This window comes from Macrobrachium nipponense, chromosome 24 (genome assembly GCF_015104395.2).
Source record: "Macrobrachium nipponense isolate FS-2020 chromosome 24, ASM1510439v2, whole genome shotgun sequence".
Classification (NCBI taxonomy): Eukaryota; Metazoa; Arthropoda; class Malacostraca; order Decapoda; family Palaemonidae; genus Macrobrachium; species Macrobrachium nipponense.
In genome coordinates, this window is record NC_061091.1 from 73,251,683 (window position 1) to 73,270,575 (window position 18,893).

At 43.7% G+C, this 18,893-nt stretch overlaps 1 protein-coding gene across 1 annotated transcript in view; it reads right to left on the minus strand.

Annotated features, from left to right (window-relative positions):
- Positions 1-204: 204 nt before the first annotated feature.
- The window catches only part of LOC135205783 (heterogeneous nuclear ribonucleoprotein U-like protein 1), a 171,160-nt gene continuing 152,471 nt past the window's right edge, over positions 205-18,893 (minus strand). Inside the window, exons 7-8 of the mRNA XM_064236922.1 lie at positions 1,151-1,372; positions 205-1,047 (exon numbers count right to left, since the gene is read on the minus strand). Coding sequence (XP_064092992.1) covers positions 856-1,047; positions 1,151-1,372 — 414 coding nt within the window. The 3' untranslated portion in view covers positions 205-855. The remainder of the gene's footprint in view (positions 1,048-1,150; positions 1,373-18,893) is intronic.

Genomic DNA, 18,893 nt, shown 5'->3' on the forward strand with positions numbered 1-18,893 from the left:
GCACACATCTGCTATTTCTTTTATTACGTCTTCCTTCATTAAAACCTAAGAAAACATGTCTGAGATATGAACTAAACATTTTAGACCCATTATAAGTGGTGGGTTTATTCGAAAACTTTCTAATAAAAAAATAAAAACTAATATTCACCATGTGCTAAATTTTTATTTTTATGATGAATGATTGAAACAAATAAAACACAACAATAATATTACCAATGTCTTTGAATGTGTTCTTTATTAAAGCTCAACTTACAAACAGTGAAAATACAAAAAACAAAGAAACAAAAATCAATAAGTATAGGACACTCTGGGTATGATATAGAATACACGTTGTGACTGCATACTCCATTATTTTGTACATTGTAAGTGGTTCAACATACCTATGAAATCATTAACATCGAAATATGAGAAAAAATAAATGGGTATGATAAACCTATTAATCTCACCTACATACAAGATTTCTATTCAATACAGACAATATTCTACATAATTCAAGCTTCTCTCTAATGTACCGCACTAATTTTTTTTGTCATAATTAATGCATCTGACTTAAGCAACAACTCTCTCTCCCAGAAATCACATTCTGGTGCTCAACATTCACACTAAAATCTACACTTAAATATACCCAATTCGTTGAAAATTTTAAATGCTACACATCAATGACTTGTAAAATAGTAAAATATACTAATAAAGAATAATCCTTTTATAAATTTATAGAATAACTATAAACAGAATGAAAATTTGTCAACTTATATAAAAGAGAATTAGAATATAGAAAAATTCTAGAATAAAGTATATGCACAGTATTCCCCTCTTGGATAATTGCTGCTTTGATTGGCAGGACTAAGGAGCCAATTATCGCCTAGGACCACTTTGGTAACTAGACCCGTAACTTCCCCATCCTTGATTTCCTGTTCCAGTAGATCCCCAGCTACCACTTCCTTGTTGGCTCCAACTGCTGTTTGAAGGACCACTGGTGCCCGACTGGCTACCATAGGACTGCTGACCAGATCCGTAGCTCTGCTGACTTCCATAGCTTCCATAATTCTGAAATTAAAATAGTTGAAATAATCGTCGAACATAAAATTAATCGATGGTTAAGTTCTTCACACTAAGCAGTCATCTCTAATCAAGGGCAAACAATAATTACCTGGTTCCAGTACTGTTGCTGATAGTATTGCTGATTCCAGTTGCCACTGTAGCTCTGACTGTACCCTCCAGTATTGTAACTTCCCGCTTGCTGGCTACTTCCCCCCCATCCCTGGTTACTGTAGTTACTGTAACCACCATAACCTTGGTTGCTCTGCATTCCCTGGTGGCTGGGCCACTGGTTAGAAGAGGAAGAGCTAGGGGATGTCTTATTATCATAACTCTGCAGAGAATAAGTGAGTAAAAGGTTAAAAAATTGAAAACATACACACATATAAGTACAAGATGTACAAACAAAGGCAACTACTACTTTAAATCAAGTAAATTAAGTAAACACTGCCACATTTTTAAATATTAATTAACTTTAAATATCATAAAGAGTATGTACATAATGGAAAAAACAATTTTTTGAATAAAAACATCCACAAAAATACAAGTCACAAATGATGCTTGTGCACCTAATAAAGATGTACAGTTGCAAACAAGTCCACCTGTTACATCTTGGTGCCAGACATCGATAAATTATATGTTAACTATTTACTAAAGGGGGAGGGCTCTTTCTTAGAAGAATTCCCCCAATTAACTCTTGAGTTGTTTTTATGGGAGACGTCGTTAGGTATGGTTGAAGTAAAACACGCAAAGATTTCTGAACAGGTTATCCACTGTAACTGAGATAACTGTCTCACTTTTAACATGTTTCTTCATTAAGATTCCATTTAACTTTCAGCTATGGCAGGCTGCAACCAGGTCACAAAAGGACGGCTACGGATCACTTTTGGTTGGAGGAGAACAACTTAAGACAGCAAGGTTTACTTCCAGTTCAGACAACTTGATCAGGCAATCATATTGTACATGCGGCCCTCACAGAATTATATGAATTATCCAGGAAGACATGGTATCCTTTTTCAGAAATGGTGGAAAAACCAACACATTACCACAGTGTGTGTGTGTGTGAGACATCCCAAGATAAAATATACACATAAAAAACATAGCCACTTTCAGCCTCACATAACACTTGATGCCATACTTGTCAGGTTTCCCGTGGTCATAAATCTTTATGGATAACCATATTTAAGAGCTAGCTCTCACACCTAAGGAAAGATTCAGAAGAGTCTTGCATCTCGCCTGCATTTCAGTTCACTTATTATTATTATTTTTTGCCTGCAATTCAGTTCACTTATTATTTCTTTTCTTTCTCTACTAATTTCATCTAAATTTCAATTCAATGGTCTCTATAGGCTTGCTTCATATGAAAATGTTATTGTCATGATACAATAAAGTTTTATACATACTTACCTGGCAGATATATACTTAGCTATAGACTCCGTCGTCCCCGATAGAAATTCGAATTTTGCGGCACACTCTACAGGTAGGTCAGGTGATCTACCACCCCGCCGCTGGGTGGCGGGAATAGGAACCATTCCCGTTTTCTAAGTCAGATTCTCTCTTCCACCTGTCTCCTGAGGGGAGGCTGGGTGGGCCATTTAATCGTATATATCTGCCAGGTAAATATGTATAAAACTTTATTGTATCATGACAATAACATTTTTATACTTTCAACTTCCCTGTCAGATATATACTTAGCTGATTGGCACCTTTGGCGGAGGGTAAGAGACAGCTAATTTTACCGAATGGACAGGAAACAACATACATTGTAGGTAATAAAATAAAAAACCTTAGTTCCTACCTGTGTTAGCGAAAGACTTCATGGCTACTGCCTAGGAGCCTGCATCGCTTCAAGAGCCTCAGCGAGGTAGTGACCTCATGCTAAGAGTTCTTGGTCTGTCAAAGGGGTCTTACCCACTTACGCGACAGAACCTTAGGATCTTTGTCAATGGGGTCCTATCCACTTACATGACAAAACACCTTGCCTAATGGCATTATCATAAAGCACGACACTGATCCCGATCACCTGATCCTATCGTCGGGTTAGTACTACGATTGAAAGGAGTCATCCCCGAACATCCTTTCAAGCAACCCAAAAACTCAACACCAATATTGTTACAAATATTCATTAAAGAAAACAAAAACAAAATTATTTAAGGATCAGCATCCGCTCCATGTCCCAGCATAGTATCCGCTGATACATACGGTCCAAGAGAAAAACATTTTTCGTATGTTACTTTAACGTCCTTTAAATAATGGGATGCAAATACTGAATTACATCTCCAATAAGTTGCTGCTAAAATGTCTCTCATTGACATATTCTTAGTAAAAGATAGGGAAGTTGCAACTGCACGGACTTCGTGAGCTTTTACCCTAAGCAGCTTTAAGGAGTTCTCTTGGCAATCCCTGTGAGCTTCTGTTATCACATTCCTGACAAAGAACGCCAGTGCGTTCTTTGACATAGGTCTCTTGGGGTTTCTTACTGAACACCAGAGACTCTGGCGACATCCCTGAAGCTGTGTCTTCTTTATTAGATAGAACTTCAGGGTCCTGACTGGGCAAAGAGACTGCTCCAACTCTCTACCTACCAGGGAAGAGTCCCTTAACTTCGAAACTTCTAGGCCAAGGTTTAGAAGGGTTTTCATTCTTTGCTAGGAATAGATGTTGAAAAGAAACCACAGCAGAGTCTTTCTTAAAACCCACCCGAGAGTCCAAAGCATGCAATTCACTGATCCTCTTAGCAGTTGCGAGGGCTAACAGGAATATACATTTTCTCGTAAGATCCCTGAACGAGATTTTATCTGGAGGTTCGAACCTGTTAGAAGTCAAGAACTTGAGGACTACATCCAGGTTCCAACTCGGGGGGGAGAGAAGATCTCAATTTGGAAGTCTCGAAAGACCTAATGAGATCATGAAGATCTTTATTATTTTCTAAATTCAGGCCTCTGTTTCTAAAAACAGCTGAGAGCATGCTCTTATACCCCTTGATAGTAGATACAGCCAACTTCGACTCTCCTCTTAAGAAGAGAAGAAAATCGGCGATTTCGGTCACAAGAGGTATTGGAAGAGGACAGCTTCTTCGACCTACACCATTTACGGAAAACTTCCCACTTCGATTGGTAGACCCACAAGGTAGAGGACCTGCGGGCTCTAGCGATAGCACTTGCAACTTTCTTAGAAAAGCCTCTCGCTCTGACCAGTCTTTTGATAGTCGAAAGGCAGTCAGGGAGAGACTTTGGATGTTTTTGTGAAACCTCTCGAAGTGGGGTTGTCTGAGCAGATCTGTCCTTTCTGGAAGAGATCTGGGGAAGTCCACCGTCCATTCCAGTACCTCTGTGAACCAGTTTCAGGGAGGCCAGAAGGGAGCAATTAGTCAGTTTTGTTCCCTTCGATGCAACAAACTTTCTTAGCACTTCCCCTAGCAACTTGAATGGGGGAAAGGCGTAGGCGTCTATGCCTGACCAGTCCATAAGGAAAGCATCGATCGCTATGGCTCTGGGATCTTCTTCTAGAGAGCAGAAGTTGTCCATCTTTCTGGAGAGGAACGTGGCAAACAGGTCGATCTGAGGTTTTCCCAAGAGGGACCAAAGCTCTTTGCAGACTTCTGAGTGGAGCATCCACTCTGTCGGAAGCACTTGGTCCTTCCTGCTCAATCTGTCTGCTCTTAGATTTTTCACTCCCTGAACAAATCTTGTCCGGAGTATTATGCCCCGTTCCTCCGTCCAGGTCAATAGATCTCTTGCGATCTCGTATAGTGAGAATGAGTGAGTGCCCCCTGATTTCGGACGTAAGCCAGAGCAGTGGTATTGTCCGAGTTGACTTGGACTACCACTCCTCTGACTTCCGCTTCGAAGTACTCCAGGGCTAGATGAATGGCCAGGAGTTCCTTCGCATTGATGTGCAGTGCCACCTGTTCCTTCATCCAGGTACCTGCCACTTCCTTTGGACCCAATGTTGCTCCCCAACCTGTTTCCGAGGCATCGGAAAACAACACTAGGAGAGGGTTCCGAATCAAGAGGGACACTCCTTCGTTTCTTCTTAAGGGGGTTAACCACCACTTCAGGTTTGACTTTATCTCCTGCTGAATGGGAAAAGAGTCTGACAAATCTCCTGTCTTCTGACTCCACATTCGTCTGAGATAGAACTGCAGAGGTCTGAGGTTCAATCTCCCTAGGGAAACGAACTGCTCTTACGAGGAAAGGGTGCCCAACAGACTGAGCCACTCCCTCGCCGAGCTCCGTTCCTTCCCTAAGAAGTTCGAGATTTTTTCCAAGCCTCAAGCAATTCTCTCTTGCGATGGAAAAACCCGAAAACCCCGAGAATCCATCTGTATCCCCAGATAGACTATGTTCTGTCTGGGGATCAATTGTGATTTCTCGAGGTTTACGAGTAGTCCCAGTGATTTTGTCAGTTCTAAAGTCGTCTCCAGGTCCTTCAAGCACTGATGTTCCGATTTTGCTCTTATCAGCCAATCGTCTAGATAAAGAGATACATATACTTATCCCTTTCAGATGTAGCCATTTTGCAACATTCCTCATTAGGGTCATGAAAACTTGAGGAGCTGTAGAAAGGCCGAAGCACAGGGCCCTGAATTGGAATACTCTGCCCTGCATCATGAATCGAAGAAACTTCTTCGATGAGGGATGCAGGGGAACATGAAAGTAAGCATCCTGTAGATCCAGGGAGACCATCCAATCTCCGGAACGAAGAGCCGCAATAACCGACTTGGACATTTCCATATAGAAAACTTTGTGTTCTCTACGAATCGGTTCAATGCGCTCACATCCAGAACCGGTCTCCACCCTCCAGAGGATTTCGGAACCAGGAAAAGACGGTTGTAGAATCCTCGGGAATGCGGATCCTGGACCAGTTCGATGGCCTCCTTTTGCCACATCTGTTCTACAAGATGTAGATGTAAAAGTGCTTCTCTCATGGCAGGGTCCCTGTACTTGGCCGACAGTTCCCTCGGGGTCGTCGTTAAGGGAGGTCTGTCTCGAAAGGGGATAAGATATCCCTTCGTTACTACTGAAAGAGACCAGCTGTCTGCCTCTCTCAGAGCCCATTCTTCTGAAAATTTCAGAAGTCTGGCTCCTACCGGTGCTTGAAGGACTGGAATCTCATTTGGCTTTCTTGATAGGTCTAAATGCAGACCTACCTCTTTTTGGTATTCCTCTCTTCTTAGAGAAGGGTCTAGAAGAGGAACTCCCTCGAAAGGGCTGTTGAGGGGTACGTGTCTCTCTCTTCACAGGAACGGAGGTCCTCGCTTTCTCTGCGGATTGGGCCAAAAGATCTTGTGTGGCCTTTTCAGTCAAAGAATGGAAAATGTCCCTTACTAATTGTGAAGGGAACAATTGATCCAATAGAGGCGCATAAAGCAGGGACGACCTCTGGATAGGAGTGACTGCTTTCGTTAGAAAAGAACTAAACAAAGTCCTTTTCTTCAAAATTCCAGTTCCGAAGAGAGAAGCCACTTCTCCTGATCCATCCTGGACGAAGGAATTCTGGGCTAAGAAACTCCGTCTCCTGAGTTTTCTTAGCCAACACCCCAAGGGACCAGTCTAAGAAGTTAAAAACTTCTAAGACATGAAACAATCCCTTGAGGAGATGGTCCATTTCTGAAGTCCCCCATGTGATCTTAGCTGATGACAAGGCTTGTCTCCTTGAAGTGTCAACAAGATTTGAAAAATCTGCTTCGGCAGAGGTCGGGAGAGCAAGACCCAGTGATTCTCCCGTCTCATACCAGATACCTCTCTTTCCTGAAAGTTTGGAAGGAGGGCAGGCAAAGACGCTTCTCCCCACCTCCTACTTGGTTTTAAACCAGTTTCCGACAAACCGAAGCGCCTTCTTCATCGAAATGGTTGGTTTCATCTTAATGAAAGAGGACGATTTTGAGACCTTAGTGCTGGTAAACAAAGATATAAGAGAAGGTGGAGCAGTAGGGCTTAATGAATCTCCAAACTCTTGAAGTAAGAGGGCTGCTAGCGTCTTATAATCCGATAAGCCTGCAGCCGTACGATCTTCCGAATCCGACACATCTTCCAAATCAAGTTCAATCTCCGAAGAGGATAATTTCTTCTCGATAGGAGATGAGTCCCTCGCAACATCTACCCCACTCTTGCAAGAACGACGGTCGCCTGTGCGACAACTTGCGTCCTTACGAGAGATAGGCTGATCCTGCAACAAGACACTCTCCTTCTGGCAAGAGCGATGGCCACCTGTGCGACGTCTTTCTCTCCTGTCAGAAGAATGATGTCCTCTCGTATCGCTCTCAACGGAAAAAGCTCTATCCTGACAGGGGCTACGGCCGCCTGTGCGTCGTCTAGAGTCCCTGCCAGGTAAAGGCTGATCCCGCTGAAAGCTAGAAGAATCCTCTTGGTTCAAATGTCGTTTGGAAGAAGATCGTAAATTCTGGCGCCTAGCTGGCGCTTCTGGCACATTGCGCCAGGCTGGCGCTTTTGGCGCATTCTTTTACTTCCTGTCCGAGGAGTAGCATAAGCGATTTTTGTGTCAGAGACGTCTTTTCTTCCTGTAGATCTTTTTATCGGAAGGAAAGAGTCCTTTCTTCTGGGAGTCTCCTTCGTAAGAACTCCTACTAAAGAGGAGATCTGCTCCTATACTTTTAGTAGAATTTTTGCCGCAGCATTCTCTTCTTCCTTTTCCGATGTAGGTGAAGGAGGTCTAGAGGAGGAAGGAGACTTCGAGTTGAGAGTTGGAATATACCTGGCTTTTTTCCTTTCGCAAGGCGATCCTTCAGGGAAAAACTCCGGACTTGAATCTAATGTTGGAGCTTTCCAACTTCTTTTTAAGGGGCGTGAAAGTTCGTCAGAACTCCAGCCCTTTCTTTGCGGTGAAGAATCCGAAGAAGAAATACACTTTTTTAGGATGCTTTTCCTATAGCGATCCTTGGCAGTTCGGGTCGTCACAGAATCTGCTGAGGGGACGCCTGATCGGTGGGGATTCTCCATAACCTCCGTAAGGCTTTTGACATTCCTTTTCCTCTGGGCCTGTGAGCTTGGAAGCGGTCTAGGCCTGGGAGAGAGATGAAGCCGATCAGACGCACCCTCCACTGCACTGGGTACACTTACGTCACTATCACTGCGCTTACCTTTTAAAGTTTACATCTGACGTTCCATCCTTTCAAGTGCAGCCTTAAGATCTGCAATTTCCATTGCTGGGTTTGCAGTCTTAGTAGTAGCAGAGGAAGTAAATACAGGTTTAGGGTTAGGTGTTATATTAATTGGCTCGCTAGAACGAGACCTACTTACGCTTCTGGAGGAAGCCTTCCTAACCCTATCCATTTCCAATTTTCTTAAATAGGAATTCAAATTCTTCCACTCTTCCTCATTCAAACCTACACATTCATTACAGGTGTTAGATACAGAGCATTCATTCTGTCTACACCCCTTACAAACTGTGTGAGGGTCTACCGAAGCTTTCGGTAGCCTCACCATACATCCCTCATTCACACACTGTCTTCTAACCGAAAAGCTAGAGTCCGACATTATGAGAAAAATCCAAAATCAAGTCCAAATAACAGTCCACGAAAGAGTATGCCCAACCAAAGATCCAATACGTCACCAAAAAGACCGGCTTAGAAGATCAATAGCGATGAAAAAACATGAAAATCAAATCAGGAGGAACAACAACAATGTTGATGTCCCGGCCGATAGAGAAAATCTGACTTAGAAAACGGGAATGGTTCCTATTCCCGCCACCCAGCGGCAGGGCGGTAGATCACCTGACCTACCTGTAGTGTGTGCCCCGAAATTCGAATTTCTATCGGGGACGACGGAGTCTATAGCTAAGTATATATCTGACAGGGAAGTTGAATGTATAAAAATGAGTTTTCATCTTCTGAACCTTCCCAATCCTCAATGCAATGGTTCCATCACTTTGTTTCTTCAAAGAGTTCTTACAGAAGCTTCCTACTGGGGATAAGTAGACATATCACAACATAAGTTGAGGCACCAACAACCACACTCCTCTGCTTTCTGTTCCTCCAGGTCTTGTAGTGGCACTGATTGGACAAGGTGTTCAGGTGTGTACAGGGTCTTCCAGAGGCAGCAGACACTTCTGATACCTAGCTGAAAGATCCTGGCATGTCAACAAAGACTACCAAAGTACTTGCATGTGGTTCCATGCAGAACCGGAACCAAATTACTAAAGAAGTGGACTGTGGGGTTCCTAACCATGAACTTGTGGACCCTACTCCTTGAAGTTTTATCCTAAACCTGATGGCGTACTTCTTTAGCGTGTCCCTGAGTCCTGATGTCTTGCAAAGTAGACAATGATATGAGTCACAACCAGTTAGCTTTAATCCTAACGATTTCCAACTACAGTGCTCCTGATGGGTCGCACCTTCCTGGTTAAGAGGCGATGGGAACATACAAAAGATATAGACCTTCCTGGTTAAGAGGTAATGGGAACATACACAAGATATAAAACACCATACACAGGAAAAACAGCCCCTGCAATGCTGACACGAGATCCACAAAAGCCACAGTGTGGTATGCATCAAGACACATGGTACCATACAGTAATGTTTTTAGTATTATTTTTATTCAGTAGATGAAATCTATTCACATGGAACAAGACCACAGGGGTCATTGACTATAAATCCCATAGAATATGGTGTTCATTAGGAAGAAGTAGGAGGAGTTAAAGGGATAAAATTATATCAAATTATAAGAATGCTGAAGGGATGCTGCACAGAACCCTAAGTAATACCTATAGTGCAAAGTTTGAGGAGCACTGACTGCACTACCCATAGAGCCTTACTGAACCGATAACCCAATCTATTAACCCCATACACCTTTATCAGTGCGCTGTAAGAACTGTTACCAGCATTACCATTATATTCTTCCTTGTGCAGTGTTGAAAACCAAACAGAAGACTTTATTCATTGTATATATCCATATGTAAATAGTGTAATGGGCAGCAGTTACTTGTGGAGAGTGGGTAAGTGTACAACTATGAAGTATGTAACTTTCCTTCGAGATATGAACAGTTGTTAATGTACAATCCATTAACACTGCAAATTAAAACTCACAAAAAAACCAGAGTTTGTTACCGAGCCACAAAAACATACACTATACCTATCAGCTCCTTCGTGGCAATTTAGGCGTTGTACCCTACATTGCCTAATGTACTTCTCTCGAGCTCGAGTTTTTAAAGGCCTACCCTTCCCATTTAACCCTTTTAATCCATTCATCTGTCATTGGCGTTTGTTAATGTCTCCTGGGAGTAGTATACTTCTGGGTGTTCCCTATTGCCTCGACACTTCTTTGAAAATATTTCCATTCTTCAAGCTACTGGACTTCCACACTTTTAAATTTACTTGTTTTTGTGTGAATTTATCGGCAGCTATTTAATTTATTATCTATTCATAATATGGTCCTCCGTTTCTTTCCAGTAAGAGTATTCATAAAATTTTTCTATTCTTATATCTTCTTTTCTTTACAGACTTAATTCCAGCTTTGCCCTTTACTCAGATTTTTTCATTGTTTTTTTCTGTTTTTGTATAAGTTTTTTTATTGTTAACGTACAAGATACCTTTGCATAGCTGGCCTTTTCTTTAGAAAAATACTTAAAGACCTGATGAACAATTTCTCGAGCCTGTGGATGAAGATTAATGTGAGAATAAGGACTTTTCCTACCATGTTGTTTGTAAGGCGACACACCTTAATGAGTGAGTGAGTGTTTTGACTGAGCTTCCCTTGTGGAGGCACGTGCTGTTTGACATCTTTATGCCCTGAGGTCAGATCAACACCTGAGAGGAACTGGCAGGACTGGAAATTATTTTTGGCACGTTTAAGAATAAACTTGTTGTTTTATTGTTGTTAAATGCTAGAAAATTGCAATGGCTTTTAATAATTGGCAAAAATTGATCAGCAACCAATTATATTTGTGGTTTATAACTTATGCTGCCTTCATATACCATAAAATGATATTGTTATAATACAATAAAGTTTCATACATACTTACCTGGCAGATATATACATAGCTAAGACTCCGTCGTCCCCGACAGAAATACAAATTTCGCGGCACACGCTGCAGGTAGGTCAAGTGTTCTACCGTCCTGCCCTGGGTGGCAGGATTAGAAACCATTCCCGTTTTCTATTCATATTTTTTCTCTTCCACCTGTCTCCTGCGGGGAGGCTGGGTGGGCCATTAATCGTACATATCTGCCAGGTAAGTATGTATGAAACTTTATTGTATTATAGCAATATCATTTTCATACAATCAACTTACCTGTCAGATATATACATAGCTGATTGACACCCTTTGGTGGAGGGTAAGAGACAGCTAACATGGAATAGACAGGTAAACAACATATGTTGTAGGTATAAATAAACCTTGGTTCCTATCTGATAGGTGGTAGACTTCGTGGCTGTTGCCCGGTAGTCTGCATCACCTCAAGACTTTAGCGAGATATGTGATCTATGGCTAAGAGTTCTTGTGGGTCTGTGGATGGGGTATGAACCGCTTACTCGCAGAGCCTGAAAGGACTTTGTCAATGGTACTGGACCACTTCTATGACAATACACCTTATGAAGGAGCGCAACACCGATCCCGATCACCTGATCCTAACACGAGGGTTCGCGCTCAAATTGAAAAGAGTTATCCCCACACTCCTTTCAAAAACCCCAATAATTTCACTAAGTTAAAAAATTTTAACTCAAAGTTAAGGATCAGTGTCGGCTCCTTATCCCAGTAACGTATCCGCAGAAACGTATAAACCAAAAGAGAAGGATCTCTCGTAGGGTAACTTGAAATCCTTTGTGTAATGAGAAGTCAACACAGAGTTGCCTCTACCGTACAACACAGCTAATATGTCTTATATGACATATTGTTATGTAAAGAACAAGAATTTGCAAAAGCGCGCACTTCCTGCACTTTTAATTCTCAGCTGTTTGAAGGAATCAAGTCACTTATGAAGTGCTTAGGAGATCTCCATGTTTCAAAAAAGACCAGGGCTTTCTTGAAATGGATCTCTCCCGTCTGAAGCCTGAAGCCTGGCAGGAACCTGCGCCTGGCTGGTGCTTCGCTCTTGGTTGGCGCCTAGCGCTTGTCTTGGCTGGACCTTTCGCTTGACTGGCGCCTCGCATCTGGTTGACGCCCTCGCGCCTTAGCTGGAGATTCGCGCCTAGAGCCTGGCTTGCGCCTGGCTGGCGTCTCGCGCCAGGTTGGCGCATTGTGCCGGGCTGGCGCCTTGCGCCTGCCTGGAGCTTCATGGCTGGCTGGTACCTCGCGCCTGGTTGGCTCCTCCCCACTTGCCGGAGCTTCGAGCTTGGTAGAGTCTCGAGGATGTCTGGCAATGGCAATGTCCACATCGGACACTCTTATCTGTCCTATATGTTCGCATCTAGCGCATCTGTGTCAGGTTGTAGGCCTGGTCTTTCTCCTCATCAGACAATGACAGTGTTCTTGGGGCTGTCTGCCTCTGGTGTTTTTTACGCCTGTTTTAGCATAAGGCTCCTGGTTGGCGCTACATTGTCCGAAAGTCCTGAACATCCACAATAGTAAATCACAAGACTGGAGAAGGGTGGAAGAAATTCTTCCACTTTGAGCTTTGGCCTCTCCGGCAAGGGGAGGTGATTGTAGTCAGCTACATCCAGTATACGATAGGATATCTTACCTGTTGAAGGGGCTTCTCGTTGCAGAGTCTTCCCTATCCTTGTCCGAAGGAAGGGAAGAAGCTTGGAAGTAGAAGGAGACTCCGAGCTGAAATTTGGAGTACTCCTGATTTCTAGCTCCTTATTGTATCCCTCTGAACACCTTCTGGGAAGCATTTCGAGCCGTCATCGCATTCCCAAGACTCTGTAGGCAAACGTTTTAACCATTCTACTGTAGATGAAAATGTAAGTACCCTGCCTGGACAACGAAACCTCTATCTGAAAACATTGAATCAGGAATAGGGGGTTTTAGTTCTTTTGCCAGACATACTATGCTGGCAAGAACCCATTGCCTAATCTCCATAGAATCTGATGCGAGATTCCAATGCTCAAAAAAAAAAATTCACTTAACTTCTTGATCGTTTGGGACCAAGAGAAACAAAGAATTCCCTCATAAAAATTTCTCAAAGAAGTTTGATGAGGAGCAGTTCCATCTTGTCGGAACATAGAATCTGTGGCCACAAAAGAGATCCCATTAGAAGTACATGATATCCTACTCTTGTCATATTGAGGTATCGTATAAGATCCCGAAGATCTTAATCCTCTGCTATCTCAAATCCCTTTATAGAGACAGAGTATAGCCTTTTACTGCATTCTTTGATAGCAGATATATACAAAGGTGATTCTTCCCTCTGAAAGGGAAGAAAAAACCGCTATGTGGTTCACAGAGGTATCGGAAGAGGACAGTTTCCTCATTCCCTCTAGCACAATCTGCAGCAATTCTATATCTTGTCCATGACTATTGTCATTTACCTTGAAAAATCCACTCATTCATGTCCACTTCTGGTCAGTCTGCACGCAGACAGACTCAGAGTGGAGAGGTTGTTAAGGTCCATTTATAATAGATGCTGATAGAATATTCAGACTGTCTTGGAAAAGACTTCCAAAACATGCTGTGAGAAGAACGTGACCTCTGTGAATCCAACCTCTCTAAGGCCAAAATGAGGCATAAAATATTATCTTCTCTTTCTTTGACGCCCTTTATCTTAAATTCTGCAAATAATTTATATTTAGGGAAAAAAAAAAAAAACTAAAGTTTATTCCCCTTTCTAAAAATGATATTGTTATGATACAATAAAGTTTCATACATACTTACCTGGCAGATATATACATAGCTATCGACTCCGTCGTCCCCGACAGAAATTCAAATTTCGCGGCACTCGCTACAGGTAGGTCAGGTGATCTACCGCCCTGCTCTGGGTGGCAGGACTAGGAACTATTCCCGTTTTCTAATCAGATTCTCTCTTCCACCTGTCTCCTGCGGGGAGGCTGGGTGGGTCTTCAATTGTATATATCTGCCAGGTAAGTATGTATGAAACTTTATTGTATCATAACAATATCATTTTCATACATTCAACTTACCTCAGATATATACATAGCTGATTGACACCCTTTGGTGGAGGGCAAGAGACAGCTAACTAACTGACTAGACAGGTAAACAACATATGTTGTAGGTATAAATAAACCTTAGTTCCTACCTTATTAGATGGAAGACTTCGTGGCTACTGCCCAGGAGTCTGCTTCATCTCAAGAGCCTTAGCGAGTAGTGATCTGTGGCCAAGAGTTCTTGTGGATCTGTCGATGGGGTCTCTTCCACTTACTCGACAGAACCTAACTGGCGTTTGTCAATGGGAGCACATCCGCTTATATGACAACACGCCTTCATTTAAGGAGCACACAACCAATCCCGATCACCCGATCCTAACCCGTGTTAGTTCTAAGATTGCCCAGAGTTATCCCCAAACTCTTAGCAAACAACCACAAACTCGAAACTCATACATACAAAAATAAAAATTTTGTACCCCTCTAATAGTCAGCTGTCACTCGATTTCCAAATGCAGCGAAGTGAAGGCCGCTTGTGCGACAACTGACCACTCCCATGCACCGAAAACACGAGAACACATCCGACAAGAGGGTTACGTACACAAATTTAAGGATTGGTGCTTTCTCCTTTACCCAGAACCGTCTGTGCTGACACAAACGGACCTAAAGAAAAACATTTCTCATACGTGACTCGCACGTCTTTTAAATAATGAGATGCAAACACGGAGTTGCATCTCCAATAAGTTGCGTCCAAAATGTTCTTGAGTGACATATTTCTTTGGAACGCCACAGAGGTTGCGATTGCCCTAACTTCGTGGGCTCTCACTCTTAAAAGATTAAAAGAATCATCTGGACAATTCTTATGAGCTTCCATAATAACACTTCTAACAAAGAAGGCTAAGGCGTTCTTGGACATTGCTCTCTTTGGGGTCTTTACTGAGCACCAAAGACCTTTTTGCGAACCCCCCAACTGCTTCTTCCTGTCCAGATAAAATTTTAGAGCTCTAACTGCGGGCAAAGGGATCTTTCTGCCTCTCTGCCCACCAAACTAGAAAGTCCTTTCACTTCGAAGCTCCTGGGCCAGGGATTCGAAGGGTTTTCGTTTTTGGCAAGAAAGAGAGACTGAAATGAACAAATTGCAGAGTCTCCTTTGAAGCCAACTCTTGATTCAAGGGCGTGCAACTCACTGACCCTTTTTGCCGTTGCAAGGGGAGACATCAGTAAACAAACAACTTTCGAGTGACATTACGGAAAAGAAGCAGTGTGTAGTGGTTCGAATTTCTTCTGAGGATAGAAATTTAAGAACCACATCTAAGTTCCAGCTTGGAACCTTAGGTTCAAGTGACTTTGATGTTTCGAAGGAACGAATGAGGTCGTGCAAATCCTTATCATTCGTTAGATCTAATCCCTTGTTTCTAAAGACTGCTGACAGCATACTCCTGTACCCCTTAATAGTCGGTACCGAGAGATGCGACTTTTCTCTAAGAAACAGAAGGAAATCCGCAATTTCGGTCACAGAGGTACTGAAGAGGACAGCTTCTTCGACCTGCACCAGTTTCTGAAAACTTCCCACTTCGATTGGTACACTCGCCTAGTAGATGATCTGCGGGCTCTAGCAATTGCGCCTGCTGCCTGGCGAGAAAACCCTCTCGCTCTGACAAGTCTTTCGATAGTCGAAAGGCAGTCAGAGCAAGAGCGGGTAGATTTTGATGGTACCTCTCGAAGTGGGGTTGTTTGAGCAGATCTATTCTGTTTGGAAGAGATCTGGGGAAGTCCACTGTCCACTCCATCACCTCTGTGAACCAAATTTGAGCTGGCCAATACGGAGCAATCAGAGTCATTTTGGTTCCTTCGGATGCCACGAATTTTCTGACTACTTCCCCCAGTATCTTGAACGGGGAAAAGCGTAAACGTCTATCCCTGACCAGTCCAGGAGGAAGGCGTCTGTTGCATAAGCCCGGGATCTTCCACCAGGGCACAAAATGTGTCTATCCTTTTGGAGAGGAATGTGGCGAAAAGATCTATTTGAGGCTTCCCCCAAAGGAGCCAAAGGCTCTGACAGACTTCTGAGTGGAGTGTCCATTCTATGGGAAAGGACCTGGAACCTCCTGCTCAATCTGTCCGCTCTCACATTCCTCTCCCCTTGGACAAACCTTGTTAGAAGAACTACCTTCCTTTGGTTCGCCCAAATCAATAGATCTCTTGCCAGCTCGTACAGAGCGAAAGAGTGCGTCCCTCCTTGTTTCTTGACATAAGCCAGAGCTGTCGTATTGTCTGAGTTTATCTGTACGACTTTGCCTCTGACTATGTGTTCGAAGCTCTTTAGCGCCAGGTGAATTGCTAAAAGCTCCTTGCAATTTATGTGCCATGACACCTGTTCTGCCGACCAGGTGCCTGACACTTCTTTGGATCCCAATGTTGCACCCCAGCCCGACTACGAGGCGTCTGAGAACAATGTCAGGCTTGGGTTCCGTACTTGCAGGGACACTCCTTTTGTTTTCCTTTTAAGGGAATCAACCACCACTTTAACTGATTTTTTATTTCCTCCGAGATTGGAAACGTGTCCGAGAGCTGTCCTGTCTTCCAACTCCAACTTCTTCTCAGGAAGGAAGAACTGAAGCGGACGAAGATGTAATCTTCCTAGGAGAAAGAACTGTTCGAGCGAGGAAAGGGTCCCCAGAAGGCTCAGCCATTCCCTCGCTGAAGTGCGCTCTTTCCCTAAAAAGTTCGATACTGTGGCACAGCCTTTCTTTATTCTCTCTTGAGATGGAAAAACTCGAAAACCCCGAGAATCCATCTGAATCCCCAGATAAAACCACGTTCCTGGCTGGGGAGCATCTGAGACTTCTCGAGGTTCACGATCAATCCCAATGATTTTGTCAATTCCAGTGTTGTTGACAGGTCCTCCAAACACTGCTTTGAGACCTGGCTCTGATGAGCCAGTCGTCCAGGTACAGGGAGACGTTTATCCCTTTCAAATGTAAATGTCTTGCTACATTTTTCATCACGTCCGTGAAGACTTGAGGAGCCGTGGAAAGGCCGAAACACAGGGCCCTGAACTGATAGATTCTTCCTTCGAACATAAATCGAAGGTTACTTTCCTTTCGACGATAATGGTGGATCGGGATGTGGAAATATGCGTCTTGAAGGTCTAGGGACGCAATCCAATCTCCTTGCCGCAGTGCTGCAAGGACTGAAGCAGACGTTTCCATGCTGAACTTCTGTTGTTCTACGAATTTGTTCAGCGCACTTACATCCAGTACCGGTCTCCATCCCCCCGAGGCTTTTGCTACAAGAAACAAGCGATTGTAAAAACCCCGGGGAGCTGCAATCCAGCACTAGCTCTATTGCTCTTTTGTCCCACATCTGTTCCACCATTTGACGAAGAGTATCCATCAGAACAGGGTCCCTGTATCTGGCGGACAATTCCCTCTGTGATGTTGTCAAGGGAGGAATGTCTTTGAATGAAATGCGATAACCCTTCTTGATGATCGACATCGTCCAAGGATTCGCTCCTATGTCTCCCAGGCTTTCGCAAATGAATGTAACCTGGCTCCTACGGGTGTCTGGAGGACAGAATTCTCATTTCCTTTCTTAAAGGGACGGAAGGAAGACCTGCCCCTCTTTTCGGTTGACTTCCTTCTGGCGATAGATCTAGTTGGAAGACCTCCTCGAAAGGGCTGCTGCTGAGCTGGACGAGCCACTTTCTTTTCCTCACTGGCTACAGGCCTATTTTTCTTGAGGATTGTCTAAGGAGATCCTGGGTGGCCTTTTCAGTCAGAGAATGCGCAATATCCTTCACCAACTGCGAGGGAAAAAGGTGTTCTGAAAGAGGCGCAAAACAATAAGGCGGCTCTCTGCGAAGGAGAGACGGCCTTCGTGAGGAAAGCACTGTGAACCGCCCTCTTCTTTAAAACTCCTGCACACCAAAGAGGGAGCATACCTCAGCCGATCCATCCTGAACAGCCTTATCAATGCAGGTGAGGATGCTATTTAGGGTTTCTGGGTCCAGGTTGTTCCTTTTCATGAGATTTCTTGGCCAGAACCCCAAGGGACCAATCTAAGAAGTTAAAAACTTCTAAAGTGTGAAAAAGCCCTTTGAGGAGGTGGTCCGTTTCCGAAAGCCCCCATGTTACCTTCGCTGCATTCAAGGCGTGTCTTCTCGATGAATCTACTGAACTCAAGAAGTCTGACTCAGCTGAAACGGACAGAGACAAGTCCCATATTTTTCTCCACCCGTTTTCGTACCAAATGCCTCTCCTCCCTGTAAGTTTAGCGGGAGGCATACAAAGACCGTCCTTCCTAACTCCTTCTTCTTCTTGAACCAGGAGTCAAGAGATTGAAGCGCCCTCGCCTCATAAGATTAGCAGGCTTCATTTTTAGGAAAGAGGAAGACTTGTGTGTTTTCGTGCTCGAGAACAGAGAGCGTGGAGAAGGAGGAGCGGGCTGGCGTTAACGAGTCTCCATATTCCTCCAATAGAAGGACGAAAGAAACTTTGTAATTAGAAGATCCTTCCTTCATTTCATCCTCCGAGGCATCTTCTGGGTTCATAGGCTCGGAAGGAGAAGGCTCCCTTCTTTCTTCTGATTCTTCCCTTACTCTCTTTCGAATGTCAGGCCGGATCTTCATACAAGGAATGCGCCTGGTGTACAGCAGGCAGTATCTCGCCTGGCAGGAGTAACGTGTTTGGAATACTCCTGGCGCTTGGCAGGCGCAGAGCGCCTCGAATACTCCTGGCTTCTAGTAGGCGCATCTTGTTCCGAATACTCCTGGCGCCTGGGAGGAGTATTAAGTTCAGAATACTCCTGGCGCCTGGGAGGAGTATAAGGTTCGGAATACTCCTGGCGCATGGGAGGAGT